The sequence below is a fragment of the Microcebus murinus genome, chromosome 19, assembly GCF_040939455.1.
Source record: "Microcebus murinus isolate Inina chromosome 19, M.murinus_Inina_mat1.0, whole genome shotgun sequence".
NCBI classification, from domain to species: Eukaryota; Metazoa; Chordata; class Mammalia; order Primates; family Cheirogaleidae; genus Microcebus; species Microcebus murinus.
The window spans coordinates 40,342,216-40,365,540 of record NC_134122.1 but is presented as its reverse complement, the minus strand read 5'-3'; the positions used below and the strand labels follow the sequence as shown (position 1 = coordinate 40,365,540).

Below are 23,325 nucleotides of genomic sequence, written 5' to 3'. Positions count from 1 at the left end.
GGTCAGTGTACTCCTGGATAAAAAGGCTGAGAAACCTAAATTTAAATCCACCCAGTGTTATTGGATAGTGGTGGCTTTGGGGCTGTGCTCCCAGGCCCGTGGGGTCCCCAGCCTTGATCTACAAAGTCTACGAAGAGGCGTGAGCTAGTGAACAGAGCATGGGATCAGAAGCCTGTATTTTTGTGACTTCCAAGAGCCTGTGAACAACAACAAAACAAAACAGGAAAGAAAAGACTAATTTAGCTGCATGGGAAATAGCTGGCCTCATTCTGGTTTGAGGTCAGATTATTGGCGCTTGCTGTATGAATTTGTTTCAACAAATTCATATGTTGAAAGCTAACCCCTAAGGTGATGGTGTTAAAAGGTGGGGCCTTTGGGTGGTGACGAGGTTATGAGAGTAAAGACCTGGTAAATGGAACTGGCACCCTTATAAAAGAGAGCTCCCCAGCCCCTTCTGATATGCAAGGACACAAAGAAGGAGCCATCTGAGGAACAAGTCCTCACCAGACACCTCATCAACTGGCACCTTGATTGTAGACTTCGAGCCTCTAGAACTATGAGCAATACATTTCTGTTGCTTTTATAAATCACCCAGTCTAAGCTATTTTGTTAAAGCATCCTGAATGAACTAAGACAGTGTCTTCAGTGGATGAAAGCAAAACCCACATATTTTCATAAGTTATTTATTACTCCTTTCCCATTATGAGCATGAACTTTAAAAGGTACTTTATTTGGCATTTGAATAAGTAGGCACTGTCGGACACTCCCCATGGATGTCAAAATATTTGTTGCATAATTGCTTCAAGTTCATACAAACAAAGTCTTCCGTGCCACAGAAATTCTTTTGAAATTTCTGTTCTCCCTGGGATGTTATTTGTTGATAGTGATTTCAATATGCTCACCTCATTGAGTTAATATACCAAAATACAGAGCCTGTCTTTAGAATTGTGAGGCTGGTATCATCTAAGTTGGACCTCTTTTCTCATGTCCCGATACCAGGGACCTCATGCTACTGTCTAGCTGGCCCTAAGTCTCTTTCCTTCTGCCATTCATAATCCTCTAAAGTACGTGCTTTATAATGATTTCAGTGCCCTGACACTTTGAAATGATTTCTTTTCTCACTACACCATTGCATAATGGAACCTCCTATCACCTAACTTGAGCGATTTCTGCCAGCTACTGCAGGAGAGACAGCAAGATGACAAATGAAATCAAAGGAATTCATGCTAGGGTGTGAACCAAAGGTTAAAATGTTTCCCATCTCTCCCTCTCCCCTACTCCCACACAGGCGGATGGTAACTCTCCTCCAGATACCCACTGTTTAAGTGGAGGAATGAATGAATACCCGACATCCAGAAACGCGACTAGGTAATTAGTGAAAGGTGAGGCACAGTGAGGAGGTGGAAAATTCTGGGCAGTAGGTGGGGTGGGAAGCCTCCCGGGTGCCATCAAATTGCACTGCCTGCACTAAAGCTCCTCCATGTCAGTCTCACCCACTGTCAGTCACTCACTGTCCCGGGAGTACATCACACCACTTTCAAAGACTTTGCTTCTGCAGTGGGCTTTATGGGGGGGGGGGGTATAGATTAAAGGGGGAAAAGCTACCCAAAGTGTAGGGATCTTTTATGTTTAGTGTCTGAAGCGCTCAGAACACTTTATAATTATGATCCTATTGAACGTGTTTAGCACAATTTAATCCCTTTATAATTAAAACCAATGTTCAGTGGGCATTAAGGCTACCCACTCTCTACATGCTGCAGTGGTTTTAGTCTGCAGTTGGGTTGTAGGGCTTCCTTCATCGTCTCTTGCGTGTCTAACCTGTTTATAACTGTCTGTCATTTTTACTCTTCCTGGAGGGGCAGAGTGTGTTTCTCTGAGGTGTGAGTCGTGTTTATTTTTGCCTGCGTTGAAAAATAGTTTCCAAGGTTTAATGCCTTTCTCTAATTCCCTGACATTTCCACTTGGAATTACTCTTGTGTCCGTGGCCAGGTTGAAGGACATATTTGTTGGTGTTTTGAAGTTTCCAAAGGTGGGCCTGGCCTGCTTCTCTGCCATTTACTGAGAAGGCGGGGGCCGAGGCTGCACAAAGGGCCTGCCCAAAGCTGGGCGTCCCCAGCCCTCCCCGCGTGGCATTAGCAGTAAAGGAGGCAGTCTGGATCCCACCCTAGGAGAGCAGGGTCCTGTGACTGGGGCCAGGCCTCCTCTCCAACGCCAGATCACCCCCGCAGCAGCCAGCCTCTTGGGGTAGGGGATCTGAAGCTGAGCCCCACCAAGCTCGGTAATTACTAGCAGCTTTGAGGGCTGGTGGGGGGGCTCATGTAGTAGGGAGTGGAGCGGGCCTGGGCAAGGCTCTGGGGAGCGAGGAGCGCAGGCACGTGAGGGGGGCGTCGGGAGCCGGGCTGGAGGTGAGCCCGGGCGTTGTGAGGTGGCCCAGAGGAGGTGGGGACGGGGCTGGAGGTGAGCTGGACGTTGTGGGGTGGCCCAGAGGAGGTGGGGACCTGGCTGGAGGTGAAGCTGGGCGTTGTGGGGTGGCCCAGAGGAGGTGGGGACGGGCCTGGAGGTGAGCTGGACGTTGTGGGGTGGCACAGAGAGAGTGGGGACGGGGCTGGAGATGAATCTAGGGGGTTGAGGGGGTACAGAAAGGGTAGGGACCCGGTTGCTGGCGACCCGGGATGCCGGTTGGAGAAGCAGCTGGAGCCCTGGGCCAGCGGAGTGGGCAGGGCCCGGGAGGGGCGTGGCCGCGGGGAGGGGCGTGGCCGCGGGAGGGGCGGGCCGGCAGGGGAAGGGGGCGGGGCGCCGCCGGGAACGGGGCGGGCCGGGGGAGCCGCGGGCCGGGGACTCGGCAGGCGGGCGCGTGGCTGCTGCGGCGCGATGAGTGGGGCGCGGGCGGCGCCGGGGGCAGCGGGCGAGGGCGCGGCCCGGGGGCTGCGCGTGGACGGGCTGCCCCCGCTGCCCAAGAGCCTGAGCGGGCTGCTGCACTCGGCGTCGGGCGGCGGCGCGGCGGGGGGCTGGCGGCACCTGGAGCGGCTGTACGCGCAGAAGTCGCGCATCCAGGACGAGCTGAGCCGCGGGGGCGCGGGCGGCGGCGGGGGCCGGGCGGCGGCGGGGCCCGCCAAGCCCCCCAACCTGGACGCCGCGCTGGCGCTGCTCCGCAAGGAGATGGTGAGCAGGCTCGGCGGGCGGGAGGCAGGGTTCCCGCAGTCCGGATTCGCGGTCCCGGGAAAGTTCGGGGACCCGTGCTCTGCTCCGAAAGTTCTTGCGCCCACCCGCCCTTCTCTGGCGCTTGGCCCCTGGCGCTGGCACCGTCCTCTCGGCCGCCCCTGTACTTGCCCTCTTTGTGCCCACGACTGGAACCTCACCGGGGGGGGGGGGGTCTTCGCTCTCGCAGGGCAACTTTCCGTACCCCCGCGCCCTCGGTCGGGCCCCCGCTGGCTCGGAAGCCCGCGCGCATCCGGAGGCGCGGTGCGGGGTTCGCGCTTGGCGGGGGCGGCTTTGTCACCCCTCCCCGGGGTGGAACAGACTTCCCCGGTGCAGGAAAGGCTTTCGCTGCGCCCAGGGGTTAAGAGATGTGAGCGATTGTTTTCCTGCCCTGAAGAGGACGGCTTTTTGTCCGCCGCGAGTGTAGACAGCAGATTGGAACGGCCCGGGCCCCTCCCCCTGCGCCGCAGTCCGCGCGTCCAGAATCCGATTACTGCGGGGCGGCCCGGGCGCGCAGATGGCGAGAAAGCGGACGCGCCCCCTGCGCGGGAGGCGAGGCGGCCTGGCCCCTCTCAGCCCGGCGAAGCCCATCGCCCAACCCGGTTCAGGAAAATGTGGGGGCGGCTGTCCTCCCCGTCTGGGTGAAGTCCACGTGAGTTCTTCGGGTTCTCTCTGAGCTCCGAACAATGGGGCTTAGTTTTTCTCAGTCCTCGGGAAGTACATTAGGTGTTTGTGGACTGAGACACAAGATTTTAGGGTGACGCTAAAAGTAGGACAGGAGCAGGGATTTAGGCGACAGCAGCTTTTCCCTCGCTTTCTCTGCCAAGCATAGGCCAGGCCAGAAGAACACAGAAAAACTTCTTCCTTTCCAACCCTCTTGCTGGCCCCTGATCACAACTAAATCTAGTGCATTTAAGATCCCGTTTAGAAAAAAATCAATTTATACATACTTTTTTCCAGAAGCATATCTGTTCCGAAAACTAGGGCTTGATTGAATCCAGAAAGCAGCTTTAACACTTTTTAATCAATGAGATATTGTCTTCCTACTCTGTAGCTGTCACTGAAGTGATTTCCAGTTCTCTCCGAAAAGATTTTCTAAAGCTTCTTACAGAGCCACTTGCATTCCAGGCCAACCCTTTGTATTTATTAATAAGCATTCATTGACATGAACATGGCATAGCTGCTTTAAATTGAATTAAAATTTAAATCTACACCACGTGTGTTTACAGTCTTAAACTTGGACGTAGCATAAACATGAGAGTGAAAAGGAAGACTATCTCTGGTTGTTTAAGGTCTGTACTTGAACGAGAGACAGGAAAACCTCAGGGCCACTCCTGTTGTGAAGCTCTGGTTTATAAACATGCTCTGGCGTCTTGCTGTGTGGCTTGGGAGTCAACCTGCCATTCCCAGAAGTATTTTTCCAGGTCCCTCCTGGTGTTACTGAAGTACAGCCACAATCTTCTTTATAATTATGCCTTGGACCAGAGCTCTCTCTAAGCCTATTTGAAGCACAAGGAAAATAAACAGCCATCTTTGGTCTGCCTGATGGTTAGCTGAGATAAAGATAAGATATGGCTACAGGCCTTGACAAGTCCTTTTCAAGAAATGTCACAGGGTCTTTGAAATACTCTGGTCCTTTGGCCTTTTAAGTGATTTACGAATGGGGCATTGGGGTCTGAAAGGGCAACTTCAGCAGAGTAAGAGCTAGGGAGTTCATTCCTTAGTAATCTGCAGATAGTTTGTGTTGATCTGTTTAATTGGAAGGCCTGGGGTCAAATCTGTAATAAGGGACATAACTAGAAGTCATGGCCGAAGGTGATAAATGCTGTTAAAAAAAAAAAAAGCCATTGCAAGCACAGAAAGAGGAACAACTTGCAGCAGGAATGAGATGGGTGGGCCTCTCGTGGAGTAGAAGACCTCGGAAGGTGACAGGAGTTTTCAGCAAGGGGAAAGGGCACTGGAAAGGTAGCTGCAAAGCTGGCTCCAGTTTGAAGTGTGAGCGAGAGGGAGCTGGGCAGGTAGACCAGGTGGGCTGCCAAGGTAACAAAGGAGGGAGCTGTCAGCAGGAGATCCGCATGGTCCGAGTTGGACTTGGAGGAAATGGATTTGATAGCAGGATGCGAGAGGGAGAGCTGGACTTTCGGAGGCTGATCAGGAAGATGCTAAGGATGTGCATGGGAATGGTGACGGAGCCTTCAGCGGGGTGGGGTCCTGCCAGTGTGAAACAAGATACACATGGGAGACACTTTTCTGGAGCAGAAGCTTCAGGGATTGCTGATTCAATATCAGGGTTAGGGAAGATAGTAAAAGAGAAATCAAAAGCTGACTTAAGCTTTTTTATGAAAAACGCAACTAAGCAAAACAATTAAAAATCACAATCCTAACATCTAGAAATAATCACTGTTAATATTCTGGGATATTAGCCTGGCGTGGTGGCACACGCCTGTAGTCCCAGCTACTCAGGAGGCTGAGACAGGAGGATCACTTGATCCCAGGAGTTTGAGGTTGCTGTGAGCTATAGCCACACCACTGCACTCTAGCCCAGGTAACACAGCAAGACCCTGTCTCAAAAAAATAAATAAATAAATAAGAAATTCTGGGATATCTCCTGTGTAGGTACAATGTAATACTTTCCATATGGTGTCTTATTTAAACCTTATACATTTTCCATGAGATAGGTGCCCAAAGTCTATTTTATATTTTAAAAAAAGCAGATGCTCAGAGTTTAACTGTAAGGTCACTGACTCAACCAGGTGTGTGTGGCTACAAAACCCTGTTTAACCATTGCACTCAACTGTCTGTGTGCATGTGTGCACGCGTGCACACACACACACAGACAGATCACATTATACCTTCCTGTTTGCTTTTTGGGAGTACACATTTCAAACATTTTCCCAGTCAATATATATTATTGACTTTAATGACTGCACAGTGTCCCATTGTGTGGCAATATTCAGTGACATTTTGAAGCTTGATAATTAATCACTGGGAAAGTGGGGTTCATCGCAGCACATGGGAAGTCAGGAGTAGGGGCTGCTTTCTGGAGGAAGGTGGTTTGCTATTACATCAGCGGAAGAGTATGTTAAACATTTCAGAATGTGGAGCTAGAGGCCGGAGGAGAGATTTTGGCCTAGAGATAAGGATGGCCAGTGGTTGCAGCTGAGGGAGCCGTGCAATCTCTAGGGAGGAGATACCGTAAGGACCCCCAGGGTGGAGCCTGGGGGTGCTGGTGTCCAGGGCTGAGGGGGCAGGGGGAGCCCTTGTGGGCAGAAGGTTCTGTCCCATGATTGGTGATGTCCTGCTTTGCCTGGAGAGTTGTGGTTTCAACTCCCAAGTTTCAACACCTGTTCTAGTAACCCCTGTCTGCGAAATCTGCACAGCTGTGAGTCCTTGTCCTCTCCCCAGAGGGTCTATTTGGAAAGCTGCAAGGGTCACATGGATGGCTATTGTGCTATAGACCGAAAGGGCCTTTTAAAAAAGTAGTTGACGATGATTATTATTTTTACATCAGAGAATATTTTTAGATCACACTTAACAGATGTTTACTGGATGTCTGTTAGGTATAAAGTGCTGTGGAGAGTATAAGGACAGATAAGAAGTATCTAGATGTTAAGGAGCTAGGAGATGTGGGTGTCCTTACAGCAATGTGGTTGTTTCAGTTTAGACTAGTTCTCAATTTTTCAAGACCAAAGTCTCCGTATGAGTGATAGAAACTCAATCTGAACTAGCTTTTGCAAAAGCAGACTCTTGTTAAAGGGCTCGATGTATACAGAGACAGACTAGAATCAGGGTATATGGGGAACCCAGGAAGTCCACTGAGGTCTTCTCTCCTCTCCTACCATTTTGGATTTTTTCGTTCATTTTGGAACCTGGCCACTAACAGTGTCCACACGGAGTTGGCCACGCTTCTTAGTTGCAGTTGGTGAATTCTGTGGAAGGACGCCAGTTGGCCCAGCTCAGATAGCCTGGCCAGCCTGGGTCAGCGAATAGTGATGAGGACAGGATTGTATTTTATTACTATTAAGATGGTGTGGGGGCCTGGCTATTCCCCAAACAAAGGACAGTTTGCAGAAATGGAGCAGGTGGCTGCTGGACTGCCAAAATTCGAGATGTCTATAGCAGAGCCTTTTCTATTTAAAAATACTTTGCCCTCAAAGCAATAGTCTGGAAGATTTTTATCTGCTAAGATGCCTTTGACCCAGTGTCAGCTGGGACTCCTGGTGTACACCATTCCTTGCACAGATTTCTACATAGACCACACTGCCCAGCAGCTCTGGGGGGCTAGGTCCTCAACCTCATAGGCTGTCCAAAACAGTCATAGCAGAGTGTAGGGACACAGACCCTCAGCCCTGGGGGCAGGAGATCTGTAGGGAGCAGCATCCCCGAGGATTCTTGGTTTCTACTTTTCCCACCATCAGTAGCGAGTTCTAGGAGCTTTACTTGGAATCTCTTTGCCTCATTTTTCCTTAAACGATCAGTCAGTTACTTTGGTCTCCTGCCTATGCAGAGTGGGAAGTCATGCACACAGAACTTTTGAACTCCTGAACAGCAGTGGTCAGGTGAAGAATTGAATCTAAGAAAAAAAAAAAGGTTAATTTCTGAAACCAATAACAATTAGCTTTCCCACATTTTAGCTGAAAGAACTAAATGCCCGATGAGCTTGTCCAGTGAACTGGATTCCAGGAGGTCCGCGTTGGCTCACGCAGCCAGCACCCCAGGGGAGCGCGGTCCTCAGCCTACCGTTGAGACCAGCGTCCAGCACAGGAGGTTCTAGTCCTTAGAAGAGGTTATGGGGAAGGTCCGATCCCACGTCAGGCTAGGAGTGTGGTATGGAATAGGAGCAGTAGCTCCCAGCGCAGCATTCTTGATTGGAGTTGTCAGAGGAGACTGGGAATGTCCCGTGGCCTTTGACACTATCATTGTTTTCACTGGTCTTTGTTTAATGCACTATTCCATAGAGAATAGGTCACCAGCCCCAGAATCCCCCAGACTGCTTGCTAAAATGCAAATTCTCAAGCCCCATCCCATAACTGTGGAATCAGAATCTCGGAGAAGGCAGAATCTGCAATTTTAACAAGCTCTTGAAGGCTTCAGAAGCACATGAATCAGGCGTCTAGAGCTCGAATTCTGTGTTATCATGTTGAACTGTGAGATGTAATTCTGGCAGACAGACCACTTACTCTGTTGGGCTGTAGATCCCGTACTGGAAAAATGAGATTAAATGCCATAAAGGATCCTTGTGGCTGAGCAGCCTTTCCCCCTCATGCCACTGTGGGTCTTTCTGGTGCCCACAGAAGTTGGCTCTGTCATAAGGTAACTTTTGGGCACAGGTGCGGGGCCTGTCTGTTGCAATGTGCTTGGCGTCCCCAAAGACACTTGCACAGCTATACCTATTTGTTGGATAATAAATTCCTATAATGCAAAGAACCAGGAGCAGAAAAGAAAGAAAGGCACAAGTTTGCCATCCCTGGGCTCAGTTCCTCGCAGATCAGGCTGTCTGCAGCAGCTCTTCAGGTTTTTAGGCCATAATTACCCTGTACTGGCTCCCATCTCTGTGTCCGCCCGGTAAAAGCACACCTGTTCTCTGGGTGGAAGACAGTGAGGGCAGGCAGTGGGGTCACTGGCCTGGCTTCATTCTCTTGGTGTCATCTCCAATTGAGGTTAGAGTTCTGGTCCCAAGATTTGAAGATACAAAGGATTTAAAGATATTTTTTCGTGCCACTTTGAACTTTGATCTACTACTGTCTCTACCTGGAGAGCATGTAAATTAATATTTTCCCTAACTCACTATCTTACAACCCTTCCCTTTTTGTCCCCTTTTGGTTAAATGTATTCACCCATTCAGAGCGAATGTACAAGTGCCCCAGCCGTGGGCAGATGAGCCACAGCCCAGGCACTCTGCCCTGCACAGATATCGGTGCTCACAGCGATGCCCTCCCCTGCTCTGCGCAGGTCTTGCTGTAGCTCCCTGAGGCAGGGTGGGCCAAGGGTATTGAGGGAGGGCTTGAGAAAAGGACCAACTCCCCGTGGGGTTCACTCCTACCAGCAGCAGTTGGAAGCTCTGCAGTTCTGCTCCTGGAATGCCCACGGAAACTCCATGGAGACTTCGTGCTCCCCTTTGGAAAGCCGAGTTTTTCATGATTCTGTGAAGGAAACTGGAGAGACCACAGACTCCACGAGCAGGAAACGAGCCCCCAGGCTGGCTGGTCAGATATTTGTCCCTCTTGCCAGTATCTTTCTCCAGACAGAGCCCCAGCCTCCAGCGACCTCAGTCTTTGCCCACATGGTCCCGATGTTTCCAAGCCATGATGAGAAGGTTGCTCATTCTTCCCTGTGGCTCAGGCCCTGCAGACACTTAACACAGAGGCTGGTCCCTCTCCCCCAGGAAGGCTGCACACAGAAAAGCCCTTAGGCTGCCTTATGAGTCTGCAGACATTTGTTAAGACATGTGGCCTTTTCTGTTGTTGTGAGCGCTCTCAGTTCACTTCCTTGATCAGCCCCGACAGCTGCGGCTGGCCTAGTTTTGCAGGTGTGCACATTCTGCGTCGCAGGGACTGGGGAGAGAGGCACTGTCCTTGACCAGAGGAGCAGGAGGGCCCTCTGTCCTCTGACCAGAGCTCCCTAGTCAGTGGGTGATCCCTGGGGACCACCAGGCCTGTCCCAGACAGGAGGGGCTGGGCCGAGGAAGAGGATGACTAAGATACACATGAAAAAGGGTATTTGGTGTATTCTTAGGTGGTTGACTAGATTAATCCAAATGGATTAATAAAGTTTCTCTTTCTTTTTTTTTTTTTTTTGGAGACAGAGTCTCACTTTGTTGCCCAGGCTAGAGTGAGTGCCGTGGTGTCAGCCTAGCTCACAGCAACCTCAAACTCCTGGGCTCAAGCAATCCTGCTGCCTTAGCCTCTGGAGTAGCTGGGACTATAGGCATGTGCCACCATGCCCGGCTCATTTATTCTATATATATTAGTTGGCCAATTAATTTCTTTCTGTTTATAGTAGAGACGGGGTCTTGCTCTTGCTCAGGCTGGTTTTGAACTCCTGATCTTGAGCAGTCTGCCCACCTTGGCCTCCCAGAGTGTTGGGATTAAGCTTTAATTTCTAATAAGAGAAACATTGACAGGTATAACCTCTGTAAACAAACTCTTTGGGACCCTCAATTGTACTTGAAATTGCAGATAAAATACCCAAGTTAAATACTGTTAAAAGAGAAATGACAAGGCATTTAACATCCCCTATAACCACAGATATGCAAATTAAAACAATAAGGTATTGTGTTGCACCTAAAAGAGCAACAAAGATTTTTTAAAATGGTCATAGTCACAGTGAAGGTTTGGAGCAATAAACCCTCTCATGCATTGCTGGTGGGAGTGTAAAGTGGTACAGTTTTTTTGGAGAGCAGTTTGGTAGTACCTGTGAAATTGAATTTGGGCCTATCTTTTGACCCTGTAATTGCATTTTTTAAAAAAACTCTAAAGTAGCATTTTAGTAAATAGCAAAGCAGAATTGATAGGCAGTTTTCAAATATGTGTAACTTGAGTCACAAAGGGGATGTAAAGTGTTTGCAGGGTGTCTGTTGCATCTTCATTCAGCTGAAGCCACTTACTGAATCTTTTACACTAATACACACAGATATAAGATTATTCCATCCTGAAAAGTGGTCCAGATCTAATCACCTTATTAGTGGAGCTCTTTCTTCCCATTACATTTTCTCATTGCTTTGAATTTGAGGCCCAGGATTGGGGAAGACTGGAAGACTTGGGCATCATTTCCTCTTCTTCTTCCTACAGTTTCATTTGCACAAGTGTATCTTACAGAAATAGTCACACAAGTGGATAATAACACTTGTACGTGGATGTGTATGGCAGGATTTTTTTCTAATAGTGATAGAATACTGTACAGTTGGTGGAAAGAATGTGATAACTATGTGTAGGGACATAGGAAGATGTTCACAGTGGAAAGTAAGTTACAAGACAGTATGTATGTAAATTTGTATATGTGATAGTGGTAGCTAAAAACCAAAATGAATATGCATAGCGCCTTGAGGGACATATGCTAAATTGCTACAAGTAGATATCTTTAGAGCAACGGTTTTTAAAGTGTGTTCTGGGGATGCCTAGGAGTACCTGAGGTCCTTTCATAATTATGTGGTGGTCCATAATTATGTGGTGGCGATATTGACAAATGTGATTTTTTTGTTATTATCTGAGGAAATGTACTGACATTTGGAAGATTTGCATAATTCATTGAATCAATTTTCCACATTGACTAGTGCTTGATATTAAAAGCCATTCAAAGTGCAAGACTGATGGGTTTTAATATGACAGTGTGAAAATTTCACTGGTATAGTTTCAGATTCCATACTGCAGCTAACTAAAGGGTGGTTAGTCTGAAAAGGCTATTGAAATACTCCTTTCCCAATTACACATCTCCGTGAAGACAGATTTTCTTCATTTAATTCAACTAAAACAGCATGTAACAAAAGACCAAATGCAGAAGCAGGTAAGGTAGACGTTAAGAAAGATTTACAAAAATTGTTATTGTTTATAAAAATGGTACTTATGTTAACATGTAATGGGTTTATTATTTTTAATGGATTAATAAATATTTTGTAATTTCTCAGTTTTAATTTCTAACATGGCAAATATTGATAGGTATAATCTGATAAACAAAAGTTCTTTGGGACCCTCAATAATTTTTTTTTTTTAACAACCATTCACAGAGCAATTTTTTGTTGTTGTTGAGATGAGGTCTAGCTATGTTGCCCAGGCTGGTTTTGAACTCCTGGCCGCAAGTGATCCTCCCACCTCAGCCTCCCAGAGTGCTGTGATTACAGGACTGTCCTGGCCTACCCCTCAATAATTTTTAAGGATGTAAAGGGGGTCCGGTCCCAAGACCAAAACATTTGAAGTTTGCTGCTTTGTAATGTGGAATTGTAGAAGACTGGTTCATATAATTATGAACCATTTAAATTTTCAGTACAATTAGAATGTTTTATTTTTATAATCAGAAGAAAATGAAAGAGTGAAAGACATTTCTTAAAGAAAATGGTCAATTGCTTTTCTTCATCTATGCCCGGGACAGAACAAGAGGAAATGGGCTTAATTTGTACTAATGTTAGTTTAGGTTGAAGATAAATGGATATGTCTTTATGAGAATTGTTAATTTATAGGATGGGCTCTGAATTGGTGTGGATGTCCCCACTTTTAAGTTAGCAGGAAACCCAACTCAAACTGCCTTACCTAGTAGATGAATTTACAGGAACATGTAGGGTGGGAGGAGCTTTGGGTTTGGCTTAATCTGGGGGATCAGTCATGCAGCTTGGTTTATCTTCTGTGGCTCTTCAGAGTCTAGTCCTCAGCTTGGCAGGTGTAAAATATTAACAGGAGACGAAGGGGACCAAATAATACATGTGTGTTTCTGCCCAGGGGAGAAGAACGTTGCGTAGGAGACCATGGCATCCAAAGCTGCTTAGTGAGCACAGATTCAGAGCCTGGCAGGGAGCTTGGAGTGAGCCCTGCAGGGGGTTTCTATGGAGCTTGGGTAGCCCCTTTCCAGCTAGAGCAACACTGATGAAATCTTCCTCTTTGAATTTCCTTTTCTGAACAGTATGCAGGGTACCATCCTGCCATCAACGCGTTATTAGAAATCAGGTTTCTGTTGATTAGGTCTCTGCTCTCTTCAATTACGGTCCAGTCCTGCGGATACAGACTAGACACTTTGATTAGATTTGGGGCATTTACCAAGTCTTTTAGGAAATAGATTTATAAGCCATCTGCGTATACTTATTCATTATGTTTTTAAAAGATAACTGTATTTTCTCCTTGTAAGTTAATACATGCTCAGAGTAAAAAACTTAGACAATAAAGCAAAGCTAAAGATCAAAATCGCCTGTGATCCCAGCGGCGTGCTATGGCCCGGGTGACACTGGGGCATCTCGCGTCCAGTCTGCCCTGTGCGGGCAGCGCCGGCTGCGGGTGAGAGCGCCGTGTCGTCGTCCTGGCGTCAGCTCCCTGCTCTGCCACCAGTGGGTGTACCGTCTTAGGCAGGAGCTGCTGTCATTCTGTGCTTGAGTTTCCTCATCTAACAGAATCAGTAGCTACTGTACAGAACAAAGACGAGGAGGAGATATTTGTGTATAGCTGAGATTTTGGTTTTTTCCTTTGCAGTGAATCCCTAGGAGTGAACTAATCGGTTTTTTTTTTTTTCTTTTTGAGACAGAGTCTCACTTGGTTGCCTGGGCTAGAGTGCTGTGGCATCAGCCTAGCTCACAGCAACCTCAAACTCCTGGGCTCTAGCAGTCCTCCTGCCTCAGCCTCCCAAGTAGCTGGGACTACAGGCACACGCCACTGCCCCTGGCTAATTTTTTCTATTTTTAGTTGTTTGGCTAATTTCTTTCTATTTATAGTAGATACAGGATCTCGCTCTTGCTGAGGCTGGTCATGAACTCCTGACCTCAAGCAATCCTCCTGCCTCAGCCTCCTAAAGGGCTAGGACTACAGGCGTGAGCCACTACGCCTGGCTGGTTTTTGATAGATATTTCCAGCCACTTCTCCGAGTGATTCTAAAAGTATGCAGTCCTACTGGCAGTATGTGTCTGTTATATATTTTCTTTTCATTATTATGAATTTTTAACATTAAGAGAAATACAGGCCGGGCGTGGTGGCTCACGCTTGTAATCCTAGCACTCTGGGAGGCCGAGGCGGGCGGATTGCTCAAGGTTAGGAGTTCAAAACCAGCCTGAGCGAGACCCTGTCTCTACTATAAAAATAGAAATTAATTGGCCAACTAATATAATATATATAAAAAATTAGCCGGGCATGGTGGCGCGTGCCTGTAGTCCCAGCTACTTGGGAGGCTGAGGCAGCAGGATTGCTTGAGCCCAGGAGTTTGAGGTTGCTGTGAGCTAGGCTGACGCCATGGCACTCACTCTAGCCTGGGCAACAAAGAGAGACTCTGTCTCAAAAAAAAAAAAAAAGAGAAATACGTTTGTTGGGGAATAAGTTAGGCAGTGCACAAGGCTGTAAATTGAATGAGTAGTGCTCCCTTCCCTCCTCCACCCATTCCCACTTTCCAGAAAGTTCTGCTGACAGACATTTCCTCTTCCAGTCGAAAGCTTGCACATGCTTGCATTTATACATGCACAGTGAGACCCTACTAAGCAAGCTCTTCTGTAACGTGAACTTTTGTGCTTCACAGTGTCCCTTAGTCTCTGTTCTATTCTAATCCAGACACAGCCACCTCCTCCTTTTAAGTGACTGTCTAGTTTTGATTGTATGGCTAGACCATAATTTTTAAAAACTAGCACTTACCGGCTCATACTTATCAATTACAATCTAGGACTGGATTGTAATTGAAGAAAGCAGAGGCCTAAGGAATTACGGTGATGAGAGGAGACAGTGGGCAGGCAAGGGGCATCACTGCAGAGGTGGTCTCTGTGTGGCTGACCCTCCCCCGCAGTCCCCTCCCCTGCTGGACCCCCAGACCCTGCCCCCGGTGGAGCCAGGCAGAAATTAGACCCTTTCCATGTTTTCGATTCTTCTGTGTTTGGGGAGAGTTGCTTTTGTTGATGTCTCTTCAACACACTAGTGGATGACCCCAACTTTTATTTTGTTTCTTACATAAAACAATAAGTTTTTATTTCTAAAAAAAATCTTAACTTTTTCATGATGTTTTGTTTTGAATCAACAAAAATTTCTTTTTAAAGGTTCCCCTTATCTTCTAGTACTTGCTTCCTAGTGGGCATGTTTCTGCTGTCCTTTTTTAAAAGTTAGGAGGAGCTCTCTGCCCGACCGCAGCCTCCAGAGCCATTCGGAGACTAAGTGACCTGAAACCTGGGCTGGGAGCCACCACCCTGTCTGAGGTGTGTTCGTGTGGGGAGTCTGTTGTTAAGAGTCAGAAATCACAAGTGAAAGGAAACAGTTTCAGGAGTGGTTGGGGATCGTTCGGCCCCACTGTCGGGAGGGCTGTGGCTTGGCGAGCCACCTGTGTGTGCTGCCCCAGGGGTGAGGGGAGCTCTGGGCATGGAAGGAGAGAGGAGAATGATCAGGAAGGAAGCAGGAAGCCTGAACAGGCAGCGGAAGGACTCACGTTGCCAGCGGTTTGCAGCTCTGGAAGCCAGTTGATTGTTCCTAATTGTAGGACCGCTGGCTCCGCTCTGTGAAGAGCAGTCCCCGGGGAAACTTGGTTGGGTGGCTTTCGCTTCTGGACCTGGCGGGAACCAGGTGGGCACTGAGGGCCGCCTGTTCAGCCCCGCACCTCTGTGGCTGCCTGAGGGTATAGCCGGGGGTCTGTGGGGCCCAGCACGTCCCGTTCCTGTAGCCCCGCGGCCTCTGGGAGGCTGTTTTCACAGAGTCACCAAATACCTGCTTACCTGCTCCGCAAGGCTCTGAGCTGGATCCAAAAAGGAAACAGCATTGGAACAGCATTTGGATCCCTCTGAGGGATCCAAAAAGGAAACAGCATTGCTGCCTTACAGAAGCTTGTCCGTTTAGGAGAAGGAAGAGCCATGCGTATACCTACGGTGTAAAGTGGGGAATAGTAAATGCCAAAGACAGCCGGAGAAGGCAAGGGAAAGGACAAACACGGTGGCTGAGCCAGTCACCATCTAAAGATCGGAGGAGAAAGTGCCACTGGGCAGGGTGGCCAGGGAGGCCTTACAGGTGCCCTGGGGACAGGGGTGAGGTGGGCGCTCCTTCTGGGCGAAGGGGCCTCGACCTGGCCTCTGCATGTGGTGGAGGGAGGCCAGTGAGGGACATGAACCTGAAGAACAGAGTCAGACCAGATCAGGGAATGTGGGGAATGTTGCCCAAGGGTTCCGCTTGGATTCCGCTTCCCTCTAGAAATTGTCAGTGAAAGCATTTAAACAACTGCAGCTGAGGAAGGAGTAGCCTGGCCGGAGAGTCAGGTTTACCCGGTAGCAGTTTACCCATGTCCTCCTCGCTAATTCTGAGGATTTCTGGCAAGCCAGAGGAAGTTTAGTGCCTAAAGAGGTGGCACTGAGAAGCTGGAACGTGCATAGGCGTGTGTGTGCACGTGCTTGTGTGTAGGTGTGTGTGTTTAAATCCTTGTTAAATCCATGTGAACACTCAGCATGCGTTCTGTTGTGTAATAGGCGTGTGCGGGACCAAGCTTACTCCTAGGCGGGTCAGACTTTCTTTCTAGGCCAGCGATCCGCCCGTGTGAGTCACGGGGTGCTGCAATGCAGAGGGGTGCCATCCTCTCTGCCGCCGACTCCCTGCCTGGGGCTCATCCGAGGTAGCCTCGAAGCATGTTGGAGATGGCACCTGCAGGAGAAAAGCCTGGAACCTTTCTTCGGCTGGCATGGGGTCATGAGAAGTCACAGCCTTTGAAACCTAGAAGGGTTTCAGCCTCCTGCTTTTAGCTGAGCTGACCTCAAACTGGCGCAGGAAGGTGGAAATCACACCTGTTCCAGTAGCATGTCGCTCACTGCTGCTGAGTACTTTTCCATTGTTCATTCCTGAGGTGAGAAGTAGAGTCCCGGGATCACCCAGCCCTACTGGTGTCAGGCACTGAGTAGAATTATATCCCAGATTGCAGATGAACCTTTTCTGTGATTTCTGAGCAGACACTGGTGTGACTCTGGGAGGCTGTGGCTTTCTTCATTAAAGTTAATACTCCTTTTATTAAACCCTAGGAAAGATAGGTACATCTGAGCGGACGGAGTCAGAATCTTGTGGCATGCGCATCGTATTCACTTCCCGTGCTATGGAGGAATCTTGGAAAATAGGAGTGAGTCTGGAAGACAGGACTCGGTGGACCAGAACGTCACAATGAAAATAGTGGAAGGATCTGAGATGTTTGGCTTGGAGAAATGACAAGTTTCTCTTTTTATTTTTGTTTTTCAGGCATAGGGGTGGTGGAATGTAGATTATGTTAAAATATTTACAGGGTGGTTAGCAAAGTGTGAAATGAGATCTGTTTGCTGAACGGTTACACCTAGTAGCATCAAGGGCTGTGTGGCACCTGCAGGCTGGGAGGTTTTGACTTCGTGTGAAATAATCACATCGGTTTGAAAAAGAACAAACTGGTTTGGAAGGTCCTCCTTTGTGGGGTTGGAGGTAAGACATCCGAGGTCCTTTCTTTGAGAGTCTCACGTTACCGCGTCACTCCTCAGCAGCCAGTTTCACCAAGTTTCCATCCTGCCCGACTATGCTGGCTGTCTCTGACCGAAGGTGACCAGGTGGCTCTTTCTCCTGTACCTTGGCTGCTTTTCCGTCTCAGCGTTGGATGGGGAGAGGGGAGGGAGGAGCGTGGCAGGACACAGGCGCTGCCGTTTCCAGAGCCTTGCTGCACCTGCCACCTCTCCCCGAGCAGAGAGTGTGCATGCTGGCAGGGTGGAAGAGAGACCTTGGAAATGAGAACAACGAGAGCAGCGGCTGCTGCTGTTTTTAAGGAGCTGAGCAGTTTGTCCACGGTCTCGGAGCTGGGGAGTGGCAGAGCCAGGATCTGAACCCGGGCAGACAGGCAGGCTCCAGAGCCTGCACTTTGTGTTGTGTGCTCTTCCGCTGGGCTGGCCTGGAATTCTGTGCTTCCAGGAGAATAAATAGAAGTGGCTCAGGAAAGACAGATATTTGTGTCAAGGATGTTGGTTCTTTGCTGGAACTGGGCCTCAGAATCATTTGGGTAATTTTTTAAACCCAAATGCCAGATACCCTCCCTCCTCCTCCTCCTCTACCTGTCTCCTGACACACACACACACACACACACACACACTCAGACTCTCATCAGGAAAGAGAGCGAGCAAAGGTGTCTGACCTAAGATGTGTGCTGGGCATCTCAGGTTGCTCGCTGCTGACCTGTTCAAGTTGTGGTTTTGGCCGGGCGAGGTGGCTCACGCCTGTAATCCTAGCACTCTGGGAGGCCGAGGCAGGCGGATTGCTCGAGGTCAGGAGTTCGAAACCAGCCTGAGCAAGAGCGAGACCCCATCTCTACTATAAATAGAAATAAATTAATTGGCCAACTAATATATAGAGAAAAAATTAGCCGGGCATGGTGGCGCATGCCTGTAGTCCCAGCTACTCAGGAGGCTGAGGCTGGAGGACTGCTTGAGCCCAGGAGTTTGAGGTTGCTGTGAGCTAGGTTGATGCCACTGTACTCACTCTAGCCTGGGCAACAAAGTGAGACTCTGTCTCAAAAAAAAAAAAAAAAAAAAGTTGTGCTTTTGACAGACGCCAGTGAACCAAGTCCGCCCTCTTGGAACAGCCCTGGAAACTGTCTCTCTAGGTGCTTGCAGTTTATTGAGGACAAAGAAGCAACAGCCTACGACACAGAGACACAGAGTGTGTTTGAGCCATAGATGACCCAGCCCAAATCCTTCGTTGTATAGGCTGGTTGAGGGTGAGGACCTCAGCAAAGCCCTTGAGGGTGTGGCAGAGCTGGACCTAGAGACCATGTCCCCAACTTGTGGCCCAGGTCTCTTCCTAAGGAAGTCATCTTTTAGAAATTCTAGAGTTATGAGGAGTTGTAGTGGTAACAGCAGAATCCTCCTATCTGCAAGTCTTCTCTTGAGTGTCAAAATACTCCATGTGAGTACAACGTAGTTCTGTTTTTTATGGTCTGTTCAAGCTATGGTAGGGGCAGCCAATGTTCACTTGGCAGTTTGGAGTAGTTGTCCTGGGCATGGTGGCACACGCCTGTAGTCCCAGCCACTCAGTAGGTTGAGGCAGGAGGACCCGTAAGTCTAGGAGTGTGAACCTAGCCTGGGAAACATAGTGAGACCCTGTCTCTAAACAAGAAAAAAATAAAACAAAAAAAACCAAAGATCCCCAGTGTGGTTGGAGGGTGTGCAGAATAGCCTGGCACTTAATACCCAGTTTTCCAGATGAATGCTTCTTCCTCAGCCTCCACTTCCCTTTGTGAAAGGCAAACAGTCTATGTGGAATATCTCATTGCTCAGTAAATGAGTCATTTCGGTAATTATAAAAACTGCACATCCTCTAACACCGTCTGTATTTATATGTACACGGACCACACCTCTTTAGTGCTTTAGCCTAGGAGACATTCGAACACTGTTTATTTGAATGCATTGATATTTCATTTAATCCTCCCCATAGCTCTGTAAGAGAAGTTAGCTGTTCTGTTTTGCTGTCAGCCACGGCACAGGGATGATGAGTTACGTGTTCAGGGGCCCACAAGCAGAGGGGAGGTCTCCTGGCATCCTGGGGAGCATGTCTTCTCCTCGCAGCTCGGAGTGGGGTCTGTGACCAGCAGCACGGCCCAGCGTCACCTGGGGGCTGTGGCCATAGACCCACCGAATCAGAATCTGTACGTTGAACGAGATCCCTGGGAGGTTCTCACGCACAGGGAAGGTTGAGGTTCCCTGGGCTTTCTGAGTGTATTAACCCTTCTCGCTTTGGGACTGTTGTAAAGGAGGCGTCTCCTGTTCTTAACAGCGCTCTTTTCCCTGGGATGGGTGGGCAGGAACTTGGAGATAAACACATTTGTGACTTTTACAGATGTTCTTTGTTCTGTCACCATTTGCTTTCGTGGAAGCAGTTTCCAGGAGGAACCTCGGAGGCCCTGCCTCTTACCAAGCTGCTTCCTGTGCAGCCAGTTGCTCTGGGGGGGGGGGGGGAGGGTAGCCCAGCGCCACCGTGGGGCCAGGCCGACCCTGTCTGCAGGAGAGGGAGTCTGGCCTCCGTCGTTCCTCTTGGGAGCCTGGGGCCTGAGCTGGTCAGAAGTGGGTGCTCCAGGGGATGGCGCGTCACACTGACTGCCACCTGCAAGGGGCAATCCATTGCCCCTGGGAGTTGAGAATGACTGCGCCACTCAGATCCTAACACAGTGGCAGGGAAGGCAGGTGTGGGTTTTCTCTGAGTCTGATCGTAGGGAGACGAAATGACACGCGTGTTTCTCAGCGTCCAGAGTGAAGCCATCTGGGGCAACAGGCTGTGCGATGCTGTTGCTTCACTGGGTGTGCACGGGAGTGCCGGGCTAGCTTCTGCAGGCTGGGCCGGCTGCCCCGCAGGTGTGTCCCTTCCCATGCACACTGAGTAATGTCTGAGGTGTGGGCGGGACGCACTTAAGGTGTTCTCAAAACTAGACATCCAAAGCATCCGAGCGATGCTCTGAATCATCCGCCGTGCGGGGACAATGTGCTGTGAGCGCAGATTGCTGGCTGCGTGCTCAGCTGGACTGGAACTCGGTGCTGACTCCTGTTTTCACCTCCCCACCCTTTCCCTCAAGGTTGGCCTCCGCCAGCTGGACATGTCCTTGCTCTGCCAACTGTACAGCCTCTACGAGTCCATCCAGGAGTACAAGGGCGCGTGCCAGGCAGCCTCCAGCCCGGACTGCACCTATGCTCTGGAGAATGGCTTCTTCGACGAGGACGACGAGTATTTCCAGGAGCAGAGCTCCCTCCACGACGGGAGGGACCCTCCCCGGGGCTTGTCACTGCCTGTCTCCTCGCTGTCCAGCAGCGACTGGATTCTGGAGTCCATCTAGGGGGCCTCGGGAGGGCTGCGAGGGTGGGGTATGCCCTTCCTACGGGAGACACTGCCAGCGTTCGCTTCTCCTCTGCTCCCCCATTGTGGACGGTCCTCAGGCAGGTGGCACCAACGCTGCCAGTTCAATTTGTAGGAGGGAGTTCTCCATTGACACGGAGAACTGGTGGCAGTTTTTGTCTTTGATGGCCACAGTTTCTGCTTAGGTGACTTGGCGGTGCTCAGCAGCGTCCTTCACACTCTTACACTGGGCCGCAGCTGCTGGGGGTTCATGACGAAAGGCAGCAGGAGGATCTCCGAGAAGGACCCTAGTGGGTGTTTTGTACGAGGCGACTCGTGGCCAGTGACTTCCTTACAGGTGGTAGATTATCTGCACCTCTCCGTTTTAGGGTTGCTGCTTCCAGTTTGCCATGTGTTAAAACTGACGTTCCACTGCTTCCCTTCGTCGAGACGGTCTGCAGCTTTTCTTCTATTTATGAGCTTTTAAATTTTAAGCCTCTTGGTTCAGCTTTATTTATTTATAAGCTGCATTATTAACTATCCAGGTGAGGTGGTGAAAGCTTTTTATTGAAAAAGTCAACATTTCTGGTCACACCAACCAACTGCTTTCTCTCAACCTACCCAAAATTTATATCATTCTGTGTCCATCAGATATTGGAGGAAGGCAGATCATACAAACATATGTGGAGTGGGAAAAAAAAACTGGGCAAGCTCACGTTTTGTTTCCTCACTGTAATGACAAATGTTTTTGTTGTTTTCTGAATGTAAACTAGTATGTTAGAAGGCAAACCACTCTCCACTCAAAACACCGATTACCTTAAGCCTTAATATATTTATTAAAATACTTTATGAAAACCTTACACTTTGTAGGTTAAAAATGAGGATAAAATGCTAAACTATCTGTGGTTGTGTATTATTTTGTTCTGAATTCACTATCGTCAATTCCACAACTTGAGTACATTGAGTCCAGTCAAACAAATACTGAAAGAAAATTGCAGTTTGTTCTCCTGCCATTGAGTGCTTTTGAAAGGAACTTGACAGTTGAGCTTAAGGGATTGTTTAGTGGTGGGAGGTCACCGTTTACAGCTGGATCTCAGTGCTGTGCTGCCTTTGAATACTCCACACTTGTTCCACCTGTTCTTCCTCTTGGTGCCTGAGAGTTGCTCCTGAGAGCCTCTTTCAGGCCAGGGAAAGGAAGCATACCTCAACGTTGTGCTCCTGCAGGTGTTAGCCTGCTGTGTATACCCCTGGTGCACCTGCGGGTGTTAACCTGCTGTGTATACCCCTTGTGCACCTGCAGGTGTTAGCCTGCTGTGTATACCCCTGGTGCACCTGCGGGTGTTAACCTGCTGTGTATACCCCTTGTGCACCTGCAGGTGTTAGCCTGCTGTGTATACCCCTGGTGCACCTGCGGGTGTTAACCTGCTGTGTATACCCCTTGTGCACCTGCAGGTGTTAGCCTGCTGTGTATACCCCTGGTGCACCTGCGGGTGTTAACCTGCTGTGTTTACCCCTTGTGCACCTGCGGGTGTTAGCCTGCTGTGTATACCCCTGGTGCACCTGCGGGTGTTAACCTGCTGTGTATACCCCTTGTGCACCTGCGGGTGTTAGCCTGCTGTGTATACCCCTTGTGCACCTGCGGGTGTTAGCCTGCTGTGTTTACCCCTTGTGCACCTGCGGGTGTTAGCCTGCTGTGTATACCCCTTGTGCACCTGCGAGTGTTAGCCTGCTGTGTTTACCCCTTGTGCACCTGCGGGTGTTAGCCTGCTGTGTATACCCCTTGTGCACCTGCGGGTGTTAGCCTGCTGTGTATACCCCTTGTGCACCTGCGGGTGTTAGCCTGCTGTGTATGCCCCTTGTGCACCTGCGGGTGTTAGCCTGCTGTGTTTACCCCTTGTGCACCTGCGGGTGTTAGCCTGCTGTGTATACCCCTTGTGCACCTGCGGGTGTTAGCCTGCTGTGTTTACCCCTTGTGCACCTGCGGGTGTTAGCCTGCTGTGTATACCCCTTGTGCACCTGCGGGTGTTAGCCTGCTGTGTTTACCCCTTGTGCACCTGCGGGTGTTAGCCTGCTGTGTATACCCCTTGTGCACCTGTGGGTGTTAGCCTGCTGTGTATACCCCTTGTGCACCTGCGGGCGTTAACCTGCTGTGTTTGCCCCTTGTGCACCTGTGGGTGTTAGCCTGCTGTGTATACCCCTTGTGCACCTGTGGGTGTTAGCCTGCTGTGCATACCCCTTGTGCACCTGTGGGTGTTAGCCTGCTGTGTATACACCTTGTGCACCTGTGGGTGTTAGCCTGCTGTGCATACCCCTTGTGCACCTGTGGGTGTTAGCCTGCTGTGTATACACCTTGTGCACCTGTGGGTGTTAGCCTGCTGTGTATACCCCTTGTGCATCTGTGGGTGTTAGCCTGCTCTGTATATGCCTGGTGCACCTGCGGGTGTTAACCTACTTTGTATACCCCCGGTGCACCTGCGGGTGTTAGCCTGCTGTGTATACCCCTTGTGCACCTGCGGGTGTTAACCTACTGTGTATACCCCCGGTGCACCTGCGGGTGTTGGCCTGCTGAGTATACCCCTTGTGCACCTGCAGGTGTTAGCCTGCTGAGTATACCCCTTGTGCACCTGCGGGTGTTGGCCTGCTGTGTTTACCCCTTGTGCAC

At 49.5% G+C, this 23,325-nt stretch overlaps 1 protein-coding gene across 1 annotated transcript; it reads left to right on the top strand.

Annotated features, from left to right (window-relative positions):
* Positions 1–2,815: 2,815 nt before the first annotated feature.
* On the top strand, positions 2,816–21,564 carry FAM89A (family with sequence similarity 89 member A). The gene is made up of 2 exons (XM_012738202.3): positions 2,816–3,162; positions 20,407–21,564. Exons 1-2 carry the CDS (start codon positions 2,872–2,874, stop codon positions 20,662–20,664), a joined length of 549 nt encoding a protein of 182 aa, XP_012593656.2. The 5' UTR covers positions 2,816–2,871; the 3' UTR covers positions 20,665–21,564.
* Positions 21,565–23,325: the final 1,761 nt, after the last annotated feature.

Excerpts from the sequence above, each read along its gene's own strand:
- FAM89A (XM_012738202.3), top strand. The coding sequence starts at position 2,872 with ATGAGTGGGGCGCGGGCGGCGCCGGGGGCAGCGGGCGAGGGCGCGGCC. Across the intron at positions 3,163-20,406 it reads CGCTGCTCCGCAAGGAGATG|GTTGGCCTCCGCCAGCTGGA; the intron begins GTGAGCAGGCTC and ends CTTTCCCTCAAG.